The following is a 21,255-nucleotide window of genomic DNA, read 5'->3' on the forward strand; positions in this document are numbered from 1 at the left end:
GATAGCCTGCCTGACTTGATCCGAACAATATATGACTAATAATTCCTAACCGACTTCTAGAATGACGAAATGAGCATATAGGAACCTGCACATTAAACAGGGAGGCAAATTGTTTCATGGTTGTATATGCAACACTGAAATTAACTCGTAAAATTCGCCTTTTGGTGTAACGGCATCATTTAGCGTCGAAATTCTAATATTCAACACAATCAGTTGAGTGTATTTTCTGGGATATGTGACATCTCGCTAAAAATTATGAAGATTTTCAGTTATGAATATTGGAACACAACTTCCAAGTATATGATAAATGTCTCATCGCTATAGCACATTTGCCACCGTAACAACTTACAACAGTTGTTTAGGGAGTTTAAAACCAAACGCATCAATTTAGTGCTTCACTACACAGCCCAATCGTAGCTATGCCAAACGAACTCTAGAAAAATACGGACCCCACTAAGAAAGATTCTAGTCATTAATTTCATGGTCACATTTAGGATGGGGTTCTCTGATCGGGTTCTCTTTCTATGCTAAGCTTAATGCAACAAGCGGGGCAAAATGTCCGGGCTTCCCCTAGTTACTGCGCATGATCATTACAAATGTTGAACTAACACCATCTGATAGCCTCTCTAATTAGCCTAACGTTGCCCAACTTAAAGGAATTGTTGTTTGATTATTACTATTCGCAGTACAATTCGCACGAGCTCCCTTGCTACCGTCCTAGACAACACTTAGGAACTAAGTTCACAAGGCAATGGTTGATTACAATTGAATGAACCTTAAAATCTGTGAACTTTTTAACCCTAGCTGGTTAGTGGAGTATCAATTGCTGTAGGCTCAGGTACGGTTGGTCTCCCAAATTTGAGGAGCAGTGTCCTAGATTCAAGCTGCATCGATGTGTACATACAGCCATGATGTTTCCTTTCCTAGTCACCAACTAACTTTAGTACACGAGTCGTGACTTTGGTCATTAGACAACATCAGTGTCTATAATGAAAAGGCTAATTCATAAACCTTGACAAATGCAAACTAATGATGCTGTTTTTCCTCTTGTTTTTTTCCTTCTTTTCGATGCCTCTCCAAATCTTGTAAGTGGAATTGTTTGGTAGAGTTGCTAATTTATTGATTATTTAGTAAATTTTTTTCGTTCTCTAACAAAATGCTAAGTTAGGATTCGTTTATTTCGTAGAAAATGAATAATTTGGATTCAATTTTCTTTATAATGATCCCTTGTATCGCTTAAAAAATAAATTAATTAAAAATATCCGTATTATAATAAAAATATTTAGATATAAATTATTGCCGATGATGAAAATATTTTTCATTAACTAATTATTTTAAAAGATATAAATTATCATTTTAAAAAAAAATTTTTTTATTTTTATCGAAACAAACTCAGCCTAACTTTGCTTGTTTTATTATGTCTTCTTAAACTTGCCCTTTATGCCCAAATAAAAAAGTTTAGGTTATTATTTTGTCAAAACCCATCTTTTAAAACTTTATTTTTCCACAGACCCATCCAGTCATGTCATCTGCCTCTTTTTTTTTTATCAATTCTTATATATGAAAAAGCCAATTTTAGTCCCCCAACACATCCGTAGGCCACTTTCACTGCTAGCCCTAAGCCTTTTTCCTCTTATTTCACCAGCCCTTTTAGATCAGCATGAAAAAAGTGAATTGGCTTCAGTTCTGACATACATTACCATATCAATACAGTGTGATGGGTACAGCATGTAATTGCTCTCTTGGATGTTATGAATGTTTTGCTCTGAATAGCAGCTTAAGCAATGGAGCAGTGTGATCCCACATTTAGTAATCCGAAAAGTGGCGACCAGATTTCTATTCTGGTTTAGCAATTATATGGCCATTCAATTGAATGATCACCTAACGAGAACGCACATGGATTCATCAAATATTGGGTTGAGATTCTTTTCATTTGGAAAAAAAAAAAGAAGAAAAAGAATTGAGATTCTATGCCTTCTCAAGCGCCCTTTTTGTGATTTGGCATGTTCTTGATGTTATGCTGGTCAATTGAAGTTAGGAGACATCTAATGAAGCTGCTAATTTTGGTAGCTACAATGTCTAGAGAGGTTTGTGTCCTATGATAGCATGAGTTTGCAACCCCACTCCTTTCCGGTACTTTTTCGATGAATTATGCATGCAACAAGCCTCATCGGTTAATCCTATACTGCGGTGAAAATAATGTAGGGGGGTCCTGTGGAAAAGGAGCTCGACCCCGGGTCGGCACACATACGCCAAAAGAATAAGGGCTTGTTGGTTTGTGCTTCCGAAAAAGTAAAAAAAAAAAAAAATACTTTACTGCCCAAGTTTAAAACGTTTGCCAAATTTCAAAAAAAAAATTATACGTGAATATACATGTAAACTCCGATTGAGAAACAAAAAAGTATATCGTGCAGTTCTGGGTATTTCGAAATTAAGGAATAATCAAAATACATTTGTTGCGCAATACGATAATTTTCTTTTTCTCATAGGGGACGAACGAGAGTTTGCTTTTGCCTATGGCCGAGCATGATTTCGGCTCGAACCACCAAACCAAATTGAATTGACCCAAAATTCTTAGTTCGGTTTAGTTTTGGGAGGCTATCTCGAAAATTCGATTCGTTAATCGAACCGAATATTAGTGTTTACTTTTCTAGCTTTTCTTTCTCTCGATCTTTATTGGCTCGAGACCTTGACTAATTCAAGTACTACGAAGTTAAACGCCGGACTAGAATTAAGAGCACTATATAAGAAAAGGGAAGAAAAACGCGATAAATTCAGTTCAGTTTCAAACCAGCCAAGTCGAAAAATTCAGTTCAATTCTAAACCCTTACTAAGTTCAATTCGATTCCGTATTTATAGTATTTCACCCAAATCAGATTAGATCGAACCGGACCGTGCTCGCCCCTACCCTTTTCCATCCAATTGGAAATGGAAAAGACGCAAAACATGACGAATTGTGGGGAGAGGGGGGGCGTGTGTGTGTGTGTGGGGACTGGGTTGCCAGGCAAAGGTGAAATGGGGTAAAAAGGAATTCCCATTTCTTTATTTTATTTTTTTAGTTTTTTTGATTTTTTTGAAAAAGTGGAGGAAAAGGGAAAAAAGAAAAAAACAAAGGAATAGGGGGGAGGGGGTCTATATCAAAGCCATTAATTGCAAAGGACCCAAAAGCAAAAATATAAAAAAAAGTGGGGGGTTGTGGGGGAGGCAAATAGGTAGGCATAGCTGAAAAAGGGCTTTTCACTTCACAAGGAGTCTATTGCATCCTAACCCGGACAAAACGGGTTCCTCCTTAAATGTTCCCCCCCCACCCCCTGACTCTCTCCCCCACGCGCTCTCCCCGGCGGTGCCACACAGAACCATTTTCCTTTTCCCACCCTTCTTTTTTTCTTTCTCGAAAAATATCAATATTAATTTATGCTAATATCATAAAAAACTCCAAACCGATATGCCTGTAACAAATTTACCCTAAACTGATACAACTGTGATAATATTACCGTCCGTCACTTTCCGTTAAATTTTATCGTCAAATTTCTGAGTTGGGAGACACGTGGCAGTTGACAGGTGTACTAGTTTGGAGTTTTACCCTTCCGTTTGTCACATGTGTATCAGTTTGTGATTTTTTGTGATATTAATCTAATATAATAGAGGGTAAATTTGTCGCAAATGTACCGGTTTGGGGTTTTTGGTGGTTAAAAATTTATTTAGAATAAATTTATCGCGGGTGTACCAGTTTGGGGTTTTTGATAGTCAAAAAATTAATTTTGGGTACATTTATCATAAACGTATAAATTTGGAGTTTTTCGTGGTATTAACCCTAATAGATTTTCCCTTTTTATTTTATTTTTTTGTAAAAAAAGGTGTGGAAAAAATTATCTTCTAAGAAAGGGAATGCTCTTTTTAATTCGGTAGGATGGGGTAGCGTATCTAGTTGATTTCGATTTTCTTCGCTAGTAGTCCGATGAAGATTTAATATTATGATGGGTGTGTCTGAAGTGTTCTTTATTTGTTTTTCCCGAATCATGTCGTGTGGTTGTTTGGACTTTCTTTAGTCTCGGACAATCGAAGCTTTCATAATATAATATATAAATCTTGCATGTAATTCGCATATACTTCTTCTATTTTTTAATATTAATTTGAACGAGATCTCAAATTCGGGAGAAATTTGGAAAGCTGTTCTTTTTTTTCTTTTCGCTAGTCAAAACAAACAAACTCGTTAATATGCTAAACAAATTTTTGCACGCCACGCTAAATGGATGCCCGCCTTTACGATGATTTTAGTGCAACAACTTTGATATGTTTATTATCTTTATACTATATCGTCTTTGCATGACTCCGATATGCTTTTTTTTTTTTTTACCTTCGATATGTGTTTAGGAAGCGATTTCAATGTATTATTAGTGATAATTAAAGCAAATGGTATATATGGTTATGGAGTAACTATTTTCTTTTAAGGTAAAAATGGAATCCCCTGAACTATTTTTTATAGTAGAAATAATTTGGAGCTGAAAAAACCTTGGAATTTAATATGGCTGGCTAATTTCTTTTAAAGTAAAAAATGGAATCTTGAACTAATTTTTTATATTAGAAATTATTTGGAGGTGATAAAACCTTGTAATATAATGAGGTTGGAGTGGTCCAAAGTATCTCTAGTTGACTTCTCAGTTTTCAATTGCTCCCTCATTTTTTTTCCCTCTTTGGTATAGAATGCTTAGGGGCCAATGGTTTAGTCTAGATTGGTTCCAAGGTGGGAACTTGAAATCTAACTTGTGGCTTAGTAATTTTCACCATTGTAGAGAGAGAGAGAATGAGTTAGTTTAGTAATTTAGGATTTCTACATTTTTTCGACAAACAAAAGCGAAACCGTTTTAGGCAAAACGGAGGGTTAGGTAATTTGGAACATTAATTCCGACGGTATCACCAATTAGTTCATAGCATCCTATCTAGGACAGAGAGCGAGAGCTCAACCAGTCTAAGATCAGCTAAGTTCCTTGAAGGGACGACCAAATCTGTTCCCTCCAAAGCCACCCCGAAACCAACTGGACCGATCTGAAAACACGATTAAGGAAACAAAACAAGAACCTCAATTTAGAGGTTTTGTTTGGTGGGGCATGAATCGATGGACTCTATCATCTCTCATGTAAGACGGGGGCACATACCTCCCTCTCGAGAGCGTGAAGCAGCACTACATGTGTTTTGCCCTTTTGCCTTACTTTAGCCTTTAGCCTTTTGCTGGACGGTACTACTCCTGCCCACCCCACTAGAGATTGTTAGAATTATTGGTCGGCCTCTTTAATAGGCTCTGCCCACCTACTTTGCTTAAATAGGGCGGCTCCCCTCTAATTAATCTGCCTTAAAGCCTCCAAAAAACAGGAATTAACTGTCACATATGATGACAGACTGCCTTCGGTTTTTCGCTCATCACGTCGTGCTCGCGATCCTTCAAATACCCGACTGATCTTTTGCGCTTACTATTCTTCAGGGTTAATTAAAAAAAAAAGCACCAACTTTAGGTCGAGGGACAATTCTGACCCGAACTTTTTTTTATTCCATAAAAAAGCACCAACTTTAGGTCGAGGGACAATTCTGGCCCGAACTTTTTTTTGTCCCATAAAAAAGCACCAACTTTAGGTCGAGGGACAATTCTGGCCCGAACTTTTTTTTGTCTCGTAAAAAAGCACCAACTTTCATTTAAATCCGAAATTTAGCCTCCCATTGACTTTCTATCTGAAGTTACCCTTGTTTGAGAAAAAAAGTTATGGTGGTGAGCCTGGCGAATCTCTTCCATGGCGTCTGTCGACGGACGGTGGTCTACAGTTTCAGATTACGACAAAACGACGAAGTTTGGCCAGAAAGATTCAATCTGGAGATATTTTTGACTTGCCGGTGAAGTGAAAGAGACGAACAGTTTCACCGTTATTCTTCAAGCTGTGGTTCAGAGAATAAGACAATGAATAATGCTTTAAATCCAGTCAGCAAGTCACGTGGATTTATTGCTAAGGTGGAATAGTCAAATTGGAAAATCAATGGTTTTAAGTCAATAAGGGCCAGATTTGGGATTTAAGTGAAAGTTGGTGCTTTTTTACGAGACAAAAAAAAGTTCAGGCCAGAATTGTCCCTCGACCTAAAGTTGGTGCTTTTTTACGGGACAAAAAAAAGTTCGGGCCATAATTGTCCATCGACCTAAAGTTGATGCTTTTTTATGGAACAAAAAAAAGTTCGGGCCAAAATTGTCCCTCGACCTAAAGTTGGTGCTTTTTTTTGGAATTAACCCCTATTCTTCACGTGGCTCATTTGCTCTATTACATGGTGTCTCATTCGATATCTGGTAGAATCTCAATTCTCGATGCAATGAGAGATAAATTTCGTAACCGCCCTTCTTGACATGGACGAAATGGTTGAAGATAATCAAGATATCAGATGAGGCGGAAGCATCCATTCTTTGATGCGTTAACAAATCTCGGGTATTGATTTGTTGAGGGATTAATTCCTGAACTAACATCTTTAACATGGATCAATGGTTGAACATAATCAAGATGCCGAATGAGAGTACAGATGAACTTATAAACAGGATTCCGGTTTCATCTAAATATAAAGGTGCATGCAATTCTCCAAATTCCCGAGGATCGGATCCTCAAATAATGGCGATTGTGGCTAACGAAGGAACAAATCTCAATCGTTCATCAAAAACCTTTGAAGTGTTTGTGTACGACGATTTTAGGACGGCAAATCGATTTTTGATAGACCATAGGTATCTACCTTTTCTATTTCCTTTTCCCCCCTTACGAGGTCGGACGTACCATGTTTATGGAATTGCTATGCTGAGACGCACGAGCATGTTACACGCCATAAAATCCATATCTGTAATGTTCATGTCAGGCCTATGTTGGCCGTAATTTGATACCACAACTAGTGTGGTGGGATATCTAAATCTATAGTAGGACTGACAATTTCTGTTGGCGTGCCATAATCTTGTTTGTAAATCCTCCCAATTCATGTCGGCCTATAAAATTTCAATTTTGATTCTAATACCAAACAATTGAATTGCGATAAAACCAGTCGAGTCGTATTTACGTATAAGTTGGGCGTATAGGGTAGTGTTATAATCGAGGTTTTTTTTATCAATACTTTGTATTTTACTTCATGCAGCGTTCGTGTCATGCAAACAGTTCGTGTCATGCAAACAGGTCGTTTCGGCCCTCCTAATCCATAGCAATCAAGATGTCTTTCCCATGGCAAGTTATGCTTATGTAAGTCCAATTAAAAGAAGAAAAAAAACATCTAAATGAGTTAAACTCACATAGGACCTACATCTCGATTCCTAGATGTACTTGACTTTTACGCATTGATCTCATAATTCTCCTATATCTGTGATAGTTTGGTGAGCCGCTCCTCAAAGTATAAATTAAAACTAACCATTTTCTTCAAAAGTGATTTTCACGGAAAATATTTTCTTTTTTTTTAATAAAGTTTTCATCGAAACAAGCGCATTCTAAATACTGTATACAAACAGTAGCTATCGTATGGTTCAACCCTAATGATTCCAAGATTTGAAAATCCTTAAGCAATCCGTAAGCAAATGTAAAAGGCAAGATGCCCTTTTCCTTGCCTGTTAATTTGGAGTGATTATCCAAATCTCACGTGCACCATCGGGGCGGGGGTAAAAGCAGATTGGATAATTTCGATAATGCTCGTGGCATCATTTTGTTTCGCTAATCATGATTAATTGTCGTTTTGCTTTACATCCTAAACGACCCCATAATCATGCTGTGGCAGATAATTTTTGACCCAACAACGGTTGGTCGTTTTGTCGCATGTTGAATATAGTAACATTGACTTCAAAGTTGCTACTCATGCAAAGGTTGGGCAATCGATTGCCCTAAAATGGAGGAAAAAGGTACTTATGGAAGGGGTTACTCCTAGATTCACATCGAGATCACTCGAGCAAAAACCCAATAAGCTTTTGTGGTAATTTACACAAAGAAATCATAATGATAAAGATTAATGTACCTTTTGGTCTTATTCTTAGATTCACATACTCAACAATCCAACGTGCTTTTGGGCAAATTAAAAAGTGATGCCAAGATGAAAAGTGAAAGTTGGCCGAAAATTAAGGTGTAGCAAAAGGTGGTGTGAACGAATAAAGCGGCTTGTCCCCATGGAAAAATCATTCATGAGCATGAAATGTGGCTTAAGTAACCTTAGGTTATCCAAATTCTGTACCCATGAAAGCTCCGGCACTATGATATTTATCTCTCTTTTTTTGTCTTGAAAAGTAAATTTTTTGTGTCGGCTTCTCAAACGTGCAGCCGAAGTGATTATAGGCTATAGCCTGTGAGGTCGGATCTAGAATTTTGTTTTGGAAAAGTTGTGCGAAAAGTCCTGGACCTATTATATTGTACGCCTGCCAATTTAAATCTAAACTTCCAATTTGGTCAATATAATCCTAAACATTTTGATAATATTGCAATGCAGTCCATCCGGCCAAATTAAGTTGGAAATGGCTTACATGGCGATCTAGTCAACGATGGCCATTCTTGAGGCGAAAGGCCTTCTCCTCGATTGGCCAAGAATGGGCGGCGATTGACATGGACGATCTTAAATGAAACGACTTCGACTAACAATTTTTTTACAAAAAATACCTTTCCTTTTCTTTTTCTTTTCTTTTTTTCTTATTCTTTTCTTCTCAATTGTTCATCTTCCCTCCGCCCATCACTAGGGTTGGCCGGCAACCCCATAAGCGAGGGCCTCTTAGGCAAGGTGGGCAAGGGCGTCAGTGAAGGCCATGATACCCTCGCCAATGGTTAGCAAGGATCATCGACCATCATCGAGGCCCCAACCATCCCAGCTGGCCCTTTCTAGGAAGATGAACAGTGAAGGAAAAGTTTGAGCAAACACAAATAATTTGTGGTTCAGCGACATGCCAGAGCTCCTGTAATCACCATTAAAGCTAGAGGCAGAGAATCTGTGTACACGAACAGAGCACAGGGGTAGCGAACCTCCGAAAACATATCTATTAATATTCTAGATCTAAATCAGGAGAGGATAGCTCTTAGATTTATAACTACATCGGGAGAGTTTAAACTTTCAAATCTAAAACTAGACGGGGAGAAGAGAGCTCACAAATCTAGATCGGGAGAGAAGAAAAACAAGAAAAAGCAAAAAAATACAAACAAAATCAACTATAGAGGGAGGAGAGGGTGAGACTAACTCAAGCCTAAAAAAAACTGTCTACTTTATCCATAGTAGTTCTTGGAATTAAAAAACATATGTAGAACGCAGACATAAGCCACGACACCAATGTTGATAGGATCCAAATTGATGATGTTGAACAAAAGTACCAAAAAGAAAAAAACCAACCACTGAGGACAACTATTTGGCCCTAAAGGGCCAAGCGAAAGCCGGGGGCTCGGGCTCAACAACTGCAATCTTGCCTCGTGCACAAGCATGCACAGCCCTACCTCGAAGCTCGACAAGGGTCTCTTCATTGTCATCTAGGAATTATGACAATTGCACGAGATCGTCACTAGCATTACGGGTAGAGTGAAGATGGCAATTCGTGTTCATGTGTCATAATCAAATTTTATAATCATGTCAAGTCATGCCATGACATTATATTATTCTTTTGTTATGTATAGAATTTATATATATATATACAAATCATGTCAATTTATGTCGCCTCTGGGTTTGTCATATAATCATGTATAAATGTATTAATTCATGTTAGAATTGCGAGCTCTCTCTCTCTCTCAACATAAGCAGCCGTCGCAAGGCCATTCGTTAGGGCAATACCGGTAATTTGAGTCCCAATAAGCATTAACATGGTCCGACACATCATCATTTTTATATATATTTTAATTTCGAAAACTACTATGAAATAAAAAGGTTCAAAGATTCGATTGGACAAAAACGAATTCACGGGGCCTATTGAACATTTAACGAAGAATCAAGGACTAATGGTACCGAATTCAAGTCTTTGTTAATTTTGACTTTGATTTTTGATGTAACATCTCTAGCAAAAAGGAGTCAAATCCGCACGTATAACCCTACGTAGATTCAGTTTATTTTATCAACTATAAAGCTACATTTATTTAGCTGTCCATTGGGTTGAAAATTCAACGAAACTGTAGTATAATTGGTCAACGGCTTAGTCATATTGGGGAGTTTAGTCAAAATAAAAAAATGCCCGACACACGCTATCTTCTTATCCAAAGTGATCATTGGGTCGCTTGAAAATTTTATAATCCTTGGTCATCTTTTTCTAAGTGGAGATTGATTTCTTGATTAGCGCATACGCAATCGCTAAATTCCACCAAATGATCACGGCTCAAGAATGGGAAACACAAGACAAAATAAAAATAATAATATTAACAATAGTAACAATAATAAATAATTATTAAAAAAAAACAGAAACCTAATAATTCCCTCGGGTCCCCACACTGTAACCCACGCTCCAATTATTTTATCCACTTCATCCGAAGCATCGTAATGCGTTTTTTTTCGAATGTTTGGTCAATTCATTCCAATGTGTACGGATCCAATGCGACATGGTCCAATTTATGGGCGAGAGATGTGTCTTCATGCTTTAATATCTAGGAAAGTGCCAAGAACATTGTTATGAGCTGGAATTCTAATGGATGATCATTTTGCAGGCTTTCAAGTTGGTCTTCTTTCTTGGAGGAGATCTATTGAAGAGGGGAAGAAAATCGTATTATGTAAGTGCTCGCACCGGGTGATTCCGACACGATATTATCAGATTGGTTGGATATTCTTGTTGATTCATGGCACGCGGCTTTTAATTGAAGAGATGACTCGGCACAAACGTTACATATATTGAAGGGCTCTCGAGTGTTTTGTTTTCAGAGTAAAATTCCATGTACCGAGTCTTATACATTGATGAAATTCGAGAAACACCCTCTATTATTTTTTTTTCCAGAATTTCCTCTGCACGCTACCAAATTGTCCGAGGTTGCAAGTCAATCTTTTCTTGAAGAAAATTGACGCCTTTTGTCAAGTATTCGGGAGTTAATATGTGTTCCAATGTCGATAATTCGATAGGTTAGCCTCATTAGACACAAAAATTGGCTAATCCCCTTGAGATAGGTCTCGATCTTGAACGACATAGAGTATTCATTGAATTTCGCTAAAGCGAACTTCTCCATGTCTCCATCTTGAATGGCAATTGTTGGATTTGCCTCCAAATGGATTCAAGGGCATGTAACCCTAGACAATGGTCCTAATGTATCTTCTTGATTTAGGAATGAGATTTGCCATGGTTGTTGCCTCTCCAATTGCATTGGATCTCAAATAAAGTGAACAGGAAAGAGTTGGGGGAGCCAAATATTCCCTTCGTGATGGTGTCACCGACAGACGGTTGTTGCTTGAACTGACGATCGTAGCTTGAATAGGACAAGTACAAACCAAAAATGGAAATTAGTAGGGGTTGTGACCCCATTTTTGTTCTGATTTTAGGGTACGATTTCTTTTGTCCGGATCACGATAAGGATCCTGCAAATTCCTAGATGCTGGATCATTGTTTCCTACACTCAACTAGTACATCGAAGACATACAAGGAAACTAAGTTTGGAAAGGGTGGTTCCTTCATAGAAAATTTTCAATAGAAGGTAGAATGTCAGTGTAATTTTTTTTTTGGTCTATTAATGTCGGTGTAATTGAGGAGAGCGAATGTTGAGGAAAATTTCAAATAAGGGCACAAAGCAAGTCGTTCTCTTAAAAAAATGGCCGAGAATGGATTTTGTGTCAAATAATATATCGAATTTATCAACTTGGTCTCAAATAAGGTATGGATCATAGGAGGTAGATATGCTCCCCATTAATCCGCGTATCATTTTGCATCAAAGCATTTCAACTTGAAACTATTCACCTAGCACCGAACTAAATATGAGGCCTACCAATTGACCATCAGCTTTATTACCCTTCAATGGAAAGTCGATGGTTAATAGGGAGTTCAAGTCCGAACTCGTTAACATATCTAGTTATAAACCAATGGGTTTATGGGGCCAATTGGATATATTAATTGCTGCACACTCCGTCAATTCTCTCATACAAAACTTCTCTAACACAAACTCACGCGTGTATCCCGACATTTTCAAGCTACGGCCAGGGGGCGTTCTCGAGCCTTCCCCTCTGGGAAGGGGCACGCCTCGGTCGAATCTTATTTTTTATATTTTAAAAGGACGGGGATGATTATTGATTTTGGCACTACCTCATATGTCGAATTCGGTTAGACCCGCCCGCCAAAACTTAACCGATTGGGCCTATGTTCGCGACATTTCCGGACGATCACGTTCGCGGCTGTTCTTTCCACGGCTTCCCGCGCAAAAAATCGGATCTGTCCGACCGAACAAGGGGGTTGCCGACGGCGGTGAGCCCCACGCTCGGGCCGAGAGCGCGTGGTGCCTCGCGAGTCGCGAACGCGAAAGATGGCAGCGCGAAAGCAATTGAATAAAGTCTGCCGAGGGGGGGGAGGGAAAGAGCAGGAAAAGAAAAGCAGCGAACGGGGAACCCTCGACTTTTACGCGGGGGGATGCTGCTGCTGCCCCTGCCCCCTGCCCTGCTTTCATCGTACTCTTAGGTCACGCTCGGTCGTCGCCCGCACGCGCCGCATCCGGGCCGTCCACGTGTACTCCCCCGCGCCCCGCGGGGTGCCCTCCCTGCCGTCGATCCGGGGGGGGGGGGGGGCCCCCGTACACCGCGGGGGTCCGTCGAGCCGAGCGAAGCCGGCGTTTATTGCGGACCCAAATCCCGATATTTGCGCGGCGATCGATGTTAATTTTGTTCGGCAGGAATTTAATCGGGGGGAAAAGTCATTTCGAGTACGATTTCGTTTTCGTGCGTTACGTTGCGTTGGGATTGTCCCGGAGGTTTTAAAAAGCGTCCGGGTAATTTTGGAAGAACAAAAATTTTGATTTATGAATGTCTTTTGAATTTAAATTTTTTTATTTTTTATTTTTTTTATGAATTAATTTTTGAAGCCTATATTCATTGAAATTCCAAATTACTTTGCGATGCGGTCCGGTCATCATAGTAGCCTCGTATACTTAGCGAGACCGGATGTTGGCTTCGATGATAGCGGAGTTTGTTTGTTTCTCTATTTGTGGCCTTGGATTCAAGTCCGGTTGGAAACAATTCAAAAGTAAAAACCCCGAATGTAGGAAGCCCGTGCGAGGGAATGGACCCTTAAGATTGCCCGAGAAAGTTGATCGGTTGAGATGCATGCACGGTGGGCTCGAATGGTAGCTTACCGCTAAAGCCAAAAGCATAGAGGCAAATGGGGTCCAATATTCACTCTTCCTAAAGTTTGGTGATTTCATGATCTTGAAATAGGCAGCGCTCTTCAACGCATCGTCCGGTGTTCATTCTTGTCAACTCGATTCATCCCTCGAATTTCTTTTGGATAGAATTTGACTAGACAAAGTAACACATACTCGATTACCTAACGATATAACATTGTACTCTAAGTCCAAATTTGACTACACAAATCATTGAATGAATTTCGAAGCAAGTGGTCTTGATTAAAAGTTGTAAATTATGTGACCTTCAGTTCAATTTCGATCAAATTACATCTCCTATGGGGAAAGTATCTTCCAAAAAATACTTAAAAATATATAGAAACACGTTTATCGTGACCGATACAAAAGTTCGAAGAAGACCCATCTTATTCTACAGGTTAGGAATATATGAAATCTTTGTGTGTTGTTCACATTGTCAATAACCAACAACTTGGTTGATAGTACATGAAATCTTCATGTAATTTTTTTAACATTCTTCTTTTGAGAGCTTTTTATATTTTGAGGGTCCGCATAATTGGATCAAAACCAAAGGATGTTGAGTTCGAATTAGATTTATTGAGGTATGTTGTAAGTAATGCTCCTCATCGTTTCTATTGTTTTATAATCTAATTTGATTTATTTTTCTAACTATAGCTACATCTAAACCCATTAGAGAAATATAGGCGTTCAAGTGCTACTAGTTAAGCTTAACTCTGTAGACCAACTAAATAAGTTTTTCGGAGTCGGACTATGTTCCGGATAAATATGAGAGGCCAAAATTTTGCATATGATTCCGATAAACTATGTAAATATATTTTGTATTTAGAAACACATAAAAAAATTTCTCGAAATTATAAACTCGTTTTGTTAAGTCAATCTTAGATTGGTCAAAATGGGTCAAAAATCTATTTCTTAACCTATTACTTGATGGGCTGAATTGTTATATTGGTTAAGCTATATTTAGTAAATGGGTTATAAATGGATTTAGAATAGTCAAACCTAATATAATATGGGTGTTGAATAGGTTTACAACTTACTTATACTCAATCTATCTCTATATCTCTCTCTTCGGTCTTTTTCACCCTCACTTGATCTAATCCTCACTCATTTCATGCTCTCACCTTAGTTTGTTCCTCAATTGGGTTAATTATAGAAGTGTTTTAGCAATGTGGGTCGGGTTGGTTATGATTTGGGTATGGCCAAGTCTGGTATGGGTCACTAGATTTGTATTGCGTGGAAATGGGTCAAACTTGGTTAAATTGATCAATCTGGGTCGGACCATTTTCAATCAAACCCACCCGTTTTGACGAATCTTGATATGGGTTACTAGATTTGTATTATATGGAAACAGGTCAAAACGAACTAAATGGGTCAATTTGGATCGGATTATTTTCAATCCAATCCGCCCGTTTTAAAGGTCTAGTTAATATCAATTGAAAGTACAAGTTGGATGGAGTTTGCGTTGCATGAATGGCATATTCAGTCATCGAGAAAGGAACTTGCACTATGATAAATCGGCGTTCCTTAGTGTATCAATTACATGGTATTATCAGGGCAGTAGCATCCTTTCCAAATCTCAAAAATTGAAAATGGCGAATGAAGAAGGTTGGGTAAAAATTCCAATAAATTAATTATCCACATCCCACATTATATCTTTTGTAAAGTTGAGCATATTTCCTTGAACTTCATTAGTAAGTGCCCAACCATTCAAATAAATGATTTTTTTTAAATTATTATATTTGTATTATGTATAAGGGTTAATACCACGAAAAACCCTAAACTGGTACACCTGTGACAAATTTATCAAAAACTAACTTTTTGACAACTAAAAATTCCAAACTAGTACGCCCGTAACAAATTTATGCTTAATTAGTTTCTATTAAATTTTACTATGAAATTGCTTTGTTAAATGACACGTGACAGTTGACGGATGTACCAGTTTTGAGTTTTACCTTTTGTTCACAAGGGTACCTGTTTGTAATTTTTTGTAGTATTAATCTAATTTAACAAAAATTAACTAAGCATAAATTTGTCACAAATATATTGGTTTAAGATTTTTGGTGATCAAAAAATTAATTTGCGGTAAATTTATCACATGTGTACCGGTTTGGGCTTTTTAGTTGTCGAAAAATTAATTTGAGGTAAATTTATTATAAATATATCAATTTGAAATTTTTTGTGATATTAATCTTATGTATGATCAATAAGTCGGATAAAAAAAATTATTTACTAGATATCCTTACAAATATCTGACACGCTTTTTTTAGCCCACGACAAGGAGGACACGTGGCGAAGGATGTGTGGTGAGTAGGTCCCACTTGAGACTTGCCAAAAAGAACTAGATGGGTCGTTGTCTCAACCAGAGGCTGTCGGTTTGCCTATCTGGTTGCGTCGCTTGATCGTACGGCTCACAACAGCCAAAACTGTGATTTTTTAAAGTTTTTAAATCCCCAAAAATAGAAAATAATTAAACGCAGTGCAGTGAAAGGACCCTTTTCTTATACCCTCAAAAAAAGGACCCTTTCGTCAGAAATTTATATATATTATATATATATATATTCTCAAAATTATGAAAAAAAATTTTGGTTTTGAAGGGACCGTTTTCTCTAGTGACTGCACATTTTTGGGGGTAGTAGCCTTTTGAAATATCTCATGACAAGAGCATACCCATTTTTTTTTTATACTTATCTCCCTCAATAGTTTTTTTTTTATGTTAATAGGGGAAACTGCAGCATTTTTCGAATTAAGTTATCCACGTTAGATATAAGATGGCTGACTGCGACTAGGCCGTCGTGTCTGCAATTTTAGACGGAACTTGGCCGGTTTGGACTTGAGTTGCTTTTTCACTCAAATGATTGTGGCTATATTAATTTAATTGAAATGTTGAGAATTGAATTTAAATCCGTAAATGTTTAAAACGGAAATTGCGGTTTTCTCGAACCATATATGTGTTGTGCCAACATGACAACTTAATGGGGTATTGGTTTTTTTATTTTTAGAAGTTAATGGCACTTTTTTACAATATCGTCAAAAATTAATATATTATATATTCACAAAATTATAAAAAAATTACTTGGCTTTTTTATTTTAAAGGGACAATTGCATCAATAAATCTAAACATTCTGCCCAATGTGCAACAAAGTCAAGCATATACAGTGCATTCAAGTCGTGCCGACGATCGCTAGCCAATTTTTACTTATGTGGCATGTCAAAATCCAACTTTTTATTTTTTATATTTTGTGAATAAAAGTGACGTTGATGTGGCGCCACGTCCGAGAATGACCTTTTCAAAAAAAGAAAAACCATAAAACCTAAATTTTCAAATAAGGAAACAAGAAATCTGAAATTTTTCGAAAAAAGAAAAATTATCTTATTTTGTTCTTTCTTATTTTGATTTTTGGCTTCTTTTTTGTTTTTTTGCAAATTGTTTTGGCTTTTTTAGTTTTCATTATGTTATATTTAGCCTATTTTCAGACGCGGTGCCATGTCAACGCCACTTATATTAAGAAAACTAAAAAATGGTACATCCAATTTCAAGAGCGCCACATCAGTATAATTGATTAAGCAGTCATCGGAATGACTTGGTTGCATCAGCGGCAAAAACATTTAAGACTTGATTTCACATCAAGCTAAATTTGAGGACTATTAGTGCATTTTTCCCTTAAATAAGGTCAAAATGCGTGAGTTGCGGGATTGAGAAAAGGCAAAAAGTGAGAAACAATCGTTATTCCACACACACCATTCAGGTTAAAAATCTTTTAATGTCTTATTAGAGCTCGACTCCGGCCCTCTTTATATTATCACGTACTATCTCGTGGATTTTCATGTATTATAGCGTCATGCTTAGTCTAATGCATTCCTGACGCATTCTTATCTAGCTTTAATCTTATTGATATACACGTTGAGAAGTATTAGATGCACACAATACTTTCGGGTGCATCCACCAACACTCAAAGATTTCAAACTTCATAAATTTGGGAATCATGTCGTTTTTGAAGCAATGCGGCCTATGTTGAAAATCACATGTCCAAGGACCAACTCTTAGGCGCATGGTAGGATTGAAGCTGAAGCCCAACATCAATGACGGTAATGCTGTCAAGCCTTAGAGAACAAGATGAGGCGCATAGCTAAAGATATTCGAAGCCTTTTTGCTCTGCGTACCTTGATGGGCCAAAAGCCTTTCTTACAATGCAAAGTGCAAACGGCTGTTCAATCTGCTCGAAAAGAAGAAAGATTCTCAACGCAGCGTAGGAGTAAAAACCTCCACCAAAACTCACTTCCCTCGCATTGCGGATCTTGCACATGCCATCCATGCAATAAATCAACAGATAAATGCACAAATGAAGACAGATCAATTCTGGTCAACCCTTTCTTACCCCCACCTTGATGCTCCATTGCAATGGCAAAAGCTACAACTTGACCACCTGCTGAGCTCCTAATCTGGCTTTTGGTTGGTGGGGTCTCGCCAAAGGGATTGAACGGATGTCATGGTGATACAGAATCATCACTAAAATGGTGGACGAGGCCAACATGGGCACTGGACCAAAGAACCAGAGGAGGAAAGCTAGACCAAAATAGATTACCCTAAGCCCAAGTGACCAAAACTCACCACCCCTTATGATGACCACCTTCACATCCTCCTTGCTGATGCTGTCTTCTTGTGTGGTGATGAGATAGTTTGCGTGGATGAAGTGCCTGGCTGACTGGAGGAAGAACGAGAAGGCCAGGACAAAGCAGGCCAAGAGACTCATGTACTTGATGGCCGTGGTCGATGGTTCCGTGTCCCCAAGCCCCCCAAGTTGCCGGAACAGGTTGTCGACGGTGGAGTTTGCGATCCATGCCCCCAGTAGAGAGCTGAGAGTGAGGCAGACCGAGGCAAGGAAGGTTGCAGCTGTCACGCTCGATGCGATCACGTTTGTAGCGAAATTTCTCTGGTCAAGTGTCAACTGCTCGCATATTCAGAGATCACTTGTCAGTTTGTCACCGTCTTACAAAAGGAAAAGCAAAAGAATGACAACCGTCGAATCGACATAGGGATTCATGAATCGGAATCTCAAAAGGGTTTGAGACGGTAAGCGAAGATGCAAGAAGAGAGATGAGGGATTGAGAGCAACCACGAGATCTTAAACTACCTTACTGATTCCTTCAACCCAAGCTCTCTTGTCCACATTCTCAATGCCCATGACTGTTGTTTCAGGGGCATGTCGATATCTATAAAGAAAGAACAGATGGTACGCGAACATGATCGCCAGCCCGCCTGGAACCAAAACCAGATCCAGATCTCTCTTGTGGAAGATCATGTTTCTTCCCCTCTGTTTCTGAAGTTCCCACAGGTAGAGAATTGTAAGTTGGGGTTTTCCAAACCTTAAGGAGCTAATTAATATAGGAAAAGTGTGTGATTATATGCTTGGAATATACTTAAAGGATCATTGACTTCGCACAATGGGACTGAAACGAGTTCACGTCTCCAAAAGATGATTCTAGAGAAGCGCAATTAGTTCGACACGCCCTAGCATGTGGGCTTATAAAGCAGCTAACCTATGTTGCGATGGCGAATCAGCAGCCAGCGACATCGCGCCCAACGCAGACCGAAAATTGCTAAAAGCTCAGGACCAAGATGACAGCGGATCATATAGATAATCTCCTCCGGCATTGTAAAGCGAGGGCAAGTAATCTAGCAATAGGATCGTGGGTCGGATCACTGGTTTCGAAGCCGATGGCTCGTAAAATTTCTTCTGGTTCAACAACCAGAAGAGATTCGACTATGATAGTACACGTTTTCGACTAGAATCATCAATTTCTGAATGAAGAGGGCTCGTGATGGCGCAATGATTTGCATACCGCTCCATCTAGTAGGTCGATACTAGATAAAAAAAAAATTTGTAACTTTAACAGTTTCTTCGTCCCCATGCCCCTTAAATTCCAGGAGTTCAAATCAAATCATCTGTATTTCAATTCAGCGTGGAGATTAACTGAACATGGAAGACAAAGTGGGCTCTTACGTTCTTGAACAATCGTGCTCTTGCCCGTCTCATAGTTAATTTTCCACCATCGGATCAGCTCCCAAAGATCAAGATCAAATCACAGAGAGAGAGAGACATGGATCCAGACTTCGAGGTGCTTCTAATTCAAAAGAAACGACATACATTGTAATTTTCCAGCTAAACCCAACACGTCAAACGCGATTTCACACCGATATCTCCTACGAAAAAGCGCAGCTTCCATCAATCGTTGCTAACTGAAGAGCACATGTACATGGAAGGCAAGAATCAAGCCCTCTCGCCCCTGATCCTCCGCGCGAGCTGGATGTCCTTGGGCATGATGGTGACCCGCTTCGCGTGGATCGCGCACAGGTTGGTGTCCTCGAAGAGCCCCACCAGGTACGCCTCCGCCGCCTCCTGCAGCGCCGCGACGGCGCCGCTCTGGAACCGGAGGTCCGTCTTGAAGTCCTGCGCGATCTCCCGGACCAGCCGCTGGAACGGCAGCTTCCGGATCAGCAGCTCCGTGCTCTTCTGGTACTTCCTGATCTCCCGGAGCGCCACCGTGCCGGGGCGGAACCGGTGGGGCTTCTTCACGCCGCCGGTCGCCGGGGCCGACTTGCGCGCCGCCTTGGTGGCCAGCTGCTTCCTCGGGGCCTTGCCGCCGGTGGACTTGCGCGCCGTCTGCTTCGTTCGCGCCATCGAAGACGAAGCTGAAGACGAAGATGGTGTCTAGGGTTTCTTGCTCTTGTTGCAGAGAGATCTGGAGGTTGAAGAAGGTGATGGGAAGCGAAGGGAGGGAGCGAGGCGGTTTAAATCGGGGGGGATTTCTGGAGTTTCGCGCGGCGAGCGAGGGAAGATATCGACCGTTGGAATCCGCTTTGTTTGGACGGTCCGGATCGTTCTTGGGTGAGGATCGATGACGTGGCCGCGGAGGCTGGGCTTTCGGGGCGCGCCTTGTCCCGCGAGGGATTTGATCATGAGCGTCTATGAGGAAGGGAGGGGGCGGGAGATCGACGGACGTGGTTCACTTTGGCATTAGCACCCGGATCGCGGATGAAAGGGCACGGAAGTCGGCGCGGTGAAATAATTTTTTTTTAAGAAAAAAGGTTTTTTCTTTTTTCGGTTTTTAAGGGGAAAATACCGAAAGGGTGGCGCTAATGCCACAATCAAAATGGCTTAATACACACCTTTTAAATTGAATTGACAAAGAAATGCCCTAAATAAAAATCAATTTATCTTTTATTGCCCTTTTTTCTACCAAGGGAAAACACAAATAAATTAATGTTCAGATTGTATTTATTTAGAGAGCTCCAATTTGTCATGAAACTTATCAGTATATCCTTTTCTAGTGGAGTTAGATATGAAGGAATTAAAGAGGCTGTGAAGTCAAAGAAATTGGGAGGTGGATTTGGGCTTGTTTTGGAAGAGAAGAAACATTACGTGTTGAAGGTTTGTTTTGGATAAAGGGAAAACGACACAAACAGTCCCTGAACTGAACTTTTACTTAATGTGTAATTTGATCCTTGAACGTTTAATTTGTTCAATGTAGTCCCTGAACTTTAACCCAATATTCAATATGGTCCATGAATTTTCAATTTGTTCAATGTGGTCCATGAACTTTTGGTACATGTTCAATATAGTCCCTGAACTTTATAAAAATATTCAATGTAGTCTTTCAATCAATTCAAGTTCAGGGACTATATTGTATATTTTCGTATAGTTCATGAACTAAATTGAACATGTACCAAAAGTTCAGGACCACATTGAACAAATTAAAAGTTCAGGGACCACATCGAACATTGGATTAAAGTTCGGGGACTACATTGAACAAATTAAAAGTTCATGGACCAAATTACACATTGAGCCAAAGTTCATGGACTGTTTGGGTTATTATCCGTTAGATAAAATCAGTTTCGTGTATGCACGAGTGATTAGCAAAAGGGCAAAAGAAAAAAATCTCAATGTTCCTGCGTTTGTGTATGCGC

General features: G+C 39.2%; 2 protein-coding genes across 2 annotated transcripts; both read right to left on the reverse strand.

Moving 5' to 3' along the window:
• Nucleotides 1–17,423: 17,423 nt before the first annotated feature.
• LOC115686617 (uncharacterized) lies at nucleotides 17,424–18,633 on the reverse strand. The gene is made up of 2 exons (XM_030611969.2): nucleotides 18,422–18,633; nucleotides 17,424–18,235 (listed from the first exon to the last, which is right to left on the reverse strand). The coding sequence occupies exons 1-2, from the start codon at nucleotides 18,587–18,589 to the stop codon at nucleotides 17,699–17,701; spliced, it is 705 nt and encodes a 234-aa protein (XP_030467829.2). The 5' UTR covers nucleotides 18,590–18,633; the 3' UTR covers nucleotides 17,424–17,698.
• Nucleotides 18,634–19,397: 764 nt separating this feature from the next.
• On the reverse strand, nucleotides 19,398–20,047 carry LOC115686661 (histone H3.2-like). The gene has a single exon (XM_030612029.2). It carries the CDS (start codon nucleotides 19,967–19,969, stop codon nucleotides 19,559–19,561), a length of 411 nt encoding a protein of 136 aa, XP_030467889.1. The 5' UTR covers nucleotides 19,970–20,047; the 3' UTR covers nucleotides 19,398–19,558.
• Nucleotides 20,048–21,255: the final 1,208 nt, after the last annotated feature.

The sequence above is a fragment of the Syzygium oleosum genome, unplaced genomic scaffold (genome assembly GCF_021117445.2).
Source record: "Syzygium oleosum isolate NSW1041296 unplaced genomic scaffold, Sole_v2.1 Sole_v2.18, whole genome shotgun sequence".
In the NCBI taxonomy this organism is placed as follows: domain Eukaryota; kingdom Viridiplantae; phylum Streptophyta; class Magnoliopsida; order Myrtales; family Myrtaceae; genus Syzygium; species Syzygium oleosum.